Source organism: Olea europaea, chromosome 10, assembly GCF_002742605.1.
Source record: "Olea europaea var. sylvestris chromosome 10, O_europaea_v1, whole genome shotgun sequence".
Lineage (NCBI taxonomy): Eukaryota > Viridiplantae > Streptophyta > Magnoliopsida > Lamiales > Oleaceae > Olea > Olea europaea.
In genome coordinates, this window is record NC_036246.1 from 30,067,758 (window position 1) to 30,072,520 (window position 4,763).

The 4,763-nt window shown below is 37.1% G+C and overlaps 1 protein-coding gene across 1 annotated transcript; it reads right to left on the bottom strand.

The window, feature by feature from the left end:
* Positions 1-617: 617 nt before the first annotated feature.
* LOC111401791 (protein NUCLEAR FUSION DEFECTIVE 4-like) lies at positions 618-3,937 on the bottom strand. The gene is made up of 2 exons (XM_023029696.1): positions 3,445-3,937; positions 618-1,508 (listed from the first exon to the last, which is right to left on the bottom strand). The coding sequence occupies exons 1-2, from the start codon at positions 3,766-3,768 to the stop codon at positions 618-620; spliced, it is 1,215 nt and encodes a 404-aa protein (XP_022885464.1). The 5' UTR covers positions 3,769-3,937.
* Between the last annotated feature and the right edge of the window lie 826 nt (positions 3,938-4,763).

Below are 4,763 nucleotides of genomic sequence, written 5' to 3' on the forward strand. Positions count from 1 at the left end.
AGGTTTTTGCAGGTTTCACATTTTAAAAATAAAATAAAATTGTTGTAAAATGATTCAATGAAGAAGAAGAAGAAGAAAAAGAAGAAAAGAACACTTCATAACTGCTCGCCTGCTCCCTTTGGATCTTTTTGGAGAAATCACAAATTTTTAATCAACACATCTAATATTGAAATCTAAAAATTGGAAAGAACTTTGAAGTTTTGCCTCAGATACATACCTAATCTATATTAGGGTTTCGACGTTGGACATATGTTTGGCCAATTCAATTTCATCACTTATATTCCATATGTAATAAATAGTAGATAATGGGTTTTAAATTGATATTTTAATTAATAATTTTTTTTAACATAATATATAAATTTATTTATTATTTTAAATCCAAGACAACCCTAGTTCGACCTTGGTTCGACCATTTGACTCTTGACCTTTAACTTTTTCGGGTAGATGACAGGGTCAGTTTTCAAAACATTGCTTGAAACACATTAAAAAAATTTAAGAACATAAAGTAATTATTCAGATAAAAGGAAGCCTAAGGCAGTCAAAACAAGGGGATGCTGTACTTCCAAGATTGAAATCGTATATAATAACCATCACAGTCGTAAGAAAGAGCATCGTGATTACCTTACTAAGTATTCGGAAGCAATTCCTGCCCCAAGGCGACCTAAAAAATTGGAAAAACTGAACAAACTTAACAATATTGTCGTATCATTCACACCATGCGAAACTCCAATCTGGGCCAAATTATTAAGGACAGTTACTCCAGAGCCAACCCCAAGAAAGTAAACAATCCACAGGAGCCAAAAATCAGCCTTCACTATAGCTTCACGGAATTTGAAGTCTTCTCCTCTCCTAGGTTTTTTTTTCTTCTTCACCGCTCCCTCACCTACAGCAAGAAGAATATCCACTTCTGTCATATCTTCACTCTCATAAAAACTTCCAAGATATGCTGCTGATGAAGATGGTGTCAGCAAAGGATCTGTCTGGGTTAAACCACCGTCGCCACCGAGCAAATCAGTTTGGCTTGGTTTCTTATGATTTGCAGGGAACAATGTCATTTTTAATGGTATTGCTAGAGGAGCCATCAAAAGAATAACCATTATGGCGACAAATATGTAGGAGATGGTGTTACCAAGGGATAACACGTCTTTTAAAATTATCGTTGTGAGGAGATAAATTCCGAGGGACAGACTGGTTCCTTGAGTGAAAAGAAAATGAGCATGCTCCGAAGAGTCTTCTCCAGAAGCTGGAGTACAAGGCCGGATAAAGTACATCATTGCCAAACATATGATGGGAATGCCCAGTGTTAGGAGCAGTAATAGGTTTGAAGCTGACCCATTAAGCACCATACTGTACACCTCTGTATAAACTGCAGCACTTAACCCAATATAGCCTTTTAGTAGCCCAGCAACTGTTCCCCGACTGAGAGGAAAATTCCTCATGTTGGTAACAAGTACTGCTGTGCCAAGCCATGCACTACTGTTAGTGGCAACACATAGTGCAATCCACAGCTGTCATAATATCAAAATTAAATTAGAAGAGCTCTGTCACCACCAGAAAGGGAATTAAAATGGTGCTGAAGGTAAGATTTGAAACTTTATTTAAAATATTGTGCGAAATAAATAAAGAGACATCGTTACTCTAACTGGTTAGAATTACAATGCTCCACTTCAGCAAAAAAAGGCGAAGAGGAAACATATATTCTAGCTCAGGTTTTCATGCAGTTATTACAGGGTCCTAGGATTCATCTGCTAATTATAATATCCACATTCAAATTGAAGCATACTATTCTACCCCAGAAGGGAAAATGAAGTATTGCTCATGTCCAGAACTCTCACTATCAAATAAATATGCGGGTGGTGATTAGTAGAAACTTGCAAGACGGTTCTAGATGGTTGTGTCGTGTTTTTTCAGTTAACAATAAGTAGATGTTATGAAGTGGGCAGTTAGTAGACTATTCTCAATGATTAGATAGAAAGGAATTTGTTTATCAACCATTTACCTGTTGACTATATTATGTAGTCATCTTTCAGGTGAGGCATGCGTGAACAAGGAAAATGACAATGGTGGTGATAAAGAAATGACCAGTATCTGAAATTATTTAACTGTTAAATGATCCAAATTAACTAGCAAATCAGAAAGGAGTGGAAAATATCAGCTCAGAGGCTGTTATGAATTAATACTGAGTGAAAATCACGAGGTGATCTCAAGAAAAAACATGGTTTTGGATAAAAAGAAGTCTTCCAATTGAGTACTCTTAGACCAACTCTTCATGAAACCCAAACACATCTAGATCTCAAATGATGCTATTTATCATCAATGTTGATGATGACCACCCAGTGTGGCAGTAGGGTCACTGCCACATGGTCCAATGAAGTTGAAAAGCAACACCTCAGCCCTTGATCTGATTTGCTTAAAGTGCAAATCAGATCAAGGGCCGACGTGTTGCCCCCATCACTTGGGCCTGTCAAATGCCCTGTTAGAATAGCAAAACTCAAGCATTTTTATTCATTGGACATTATGGAAGTGATCCACGGCCACGTTGGATGGTGATCATCAACCGTGATGATGAATAGAAATATTCGTTGTCTCCTATACAAGTTAGTCAAGAATCAAAATTGAGTTTGTGGGTGTAGAGCAAGAACAAATCATTAAAAAAGAGTTCAAGTTGCAAGTCTTGCAATCAATCTTCAAATCTTCATGACAAAATTCAATTTGCATCAAAATTTATTTTTCTTCAGTAAAACCACAGCCTATATGAACTACCATGTTCTCTACAAATCTATTAAATTCTTTCATATAGGGTCGAGTTCAGTGCACTCTCCAAACCAACAAAAATATAAGGGTTCTGTTTTTCAATTGATAGCAGTTTTGAGTTGCATAAAAAATTATAAAATGCAAAACAGAACAAATTTGATGAGATAGAAATTAAAACATGCTTTTGCTTGAGAAAAATAACACAAAATCCTAAAAGAAGAAATCAAGTCAGATTAGACATCTTTCATGAAAAGAAATCATCCAAAGGGTACCATATATATCTATCACAGTCACCCACACATCTATATTTGGAAGAAGAAAAAATAGAATATGAATTCCTCTATCTATATTTAACAAACTTTACAAAAATGATTTGTGTCAAAACAAGAAATCAATAGAGTAGATCCCACAAAACTGGAAAAACAACAGTAAGCATCAAGAAGGCAGCCAAATAAAAAATCTAATATTGTAAGGTGTTGAGGGTAAATTCTGCATCGATTAAATATCGAAAAAGTAAACACTTGATTAATCCTCTAAATAAGAACCACGATAGCCTATTAAGCTGGAATGAGCCACCACCATTTTTTGGGGCATGTCAAGGGGAAAATCCACGTAGATTGAATGTCAAAATTTTACACAACATATAGATGAAATCCCAACTCTTAATTGAGAGGAAAAGGCAGAACTTACAACCCAATAAGGCAAGGATTGAACAGTTTGGCTAACAGCAAGATAAAGAACACCATAGCCCAAGAAAGAGGCAAAAACGCCCACAAGAAGAACAGCCCAAGGTGGGAATTTGTTGCAGGCTATGCCTGGAAGAATCCCAACATTCTCCCCAATATCATTTGCCACTCCAAGAATGGTCAACTGTTGCTGGTTGAAGCCAAGAACTGATTTCAGTGAAGGAGAGTATAGAGGAAAAGTATAGGCACTCCCCGCTGCTATTTCTACCCAAACTGCAGCCCCTAAGCCTACCCATGGTGGCCTGCTCCCTGCTTTTAGCGACACCATTCTTTTGGGAAGATTCTTTGATAGAAATTCTTCTTGTTATTTAACTCAACACAGAAATAAAGGGTTTGCACATGAAGATTATCTGAAAAGGTATAAACAGACAGAACGGAGTGTGCGTGTGTGAGCGAGTTTTATGATTGAAAATTTTGGGTGGGAGACGTGCAGTAAATGTGTATTGTCTGTAATAATAAAGACCAAACACTGAAATACTTGTCACTATGCACTTGGGAAAATTGTAGCTGGGGTCCCTAAGCGGGGTCCCTAAGCTTTGTGAAAAGTTCAATTAAGTTCTGAACCTTTTTCTTTCGGCATGACCAGAATAAATGTGTGCACTTGTCGAAATGATACAAAAGCAAAAAGAGATGTGCTCCTTGTCCAGACCTCTCGACAGGCTTAAAAACAGGGGCGCCACATTTGGATGGGGGGCTGACAGTGGCGCCCCTGTTTTTAAGCCTGTCCATAGGCCTGGACGTATGGCTTTTTTCATATCACTTCAGTTAATCTTAATAAAAGAACGAAAAGAGAAAATTAAAAATAATAAAAAAATCACCCCACAATATCGATCACCGTTATCTTCATATTATCGCTCAAAACTGAGGTTGGCATCACAACACTCCTCAATCCAAAATTTTTGAGCTTATAGACCTTTTCAAGACGATAAATAAATATAATCACGCACTAAACTCACTTACCACAGTTATAATTTAAGATAATAATGAATTTCATACAATCACTATGGCGGGCTGACAACCTCAGCGTAGAGAGTTCGATTCCTGATCAACGCAGTGAGTAGGATTCTCTTGGGGTCAGGAGTATAAACCAAGTGGGAACCTGGAAGTCAACAAGGGCATAACCTGCGATTTACCTCCTCGAGTCAATGAGGGGTCGGTGGCTAGAGGTCCAGGATTTAGTCTGGCGAAACTGGGATACCTGGGTATCAAAAAAATAAATAAATAAATAAATAAATAATAAATTTCATTGCTTGAAATTTACTG

Coding starts and splice junctions, on each gene's coding strand:
- LOC111401791 (XM_023029696.1), bottom strand. CDS start 3,768: ATGGTGTCGCTAAAAGCAGGGAGCAGGCCACCATGGGTAGGCTTAGGG. Junction 1,509..3,444: donor AATCCTTGCCTTATTGGGTT/GTAAGTTCTGCC, acceptor ATATTATGACAG/CTGTGGATTGCACTATGTGT.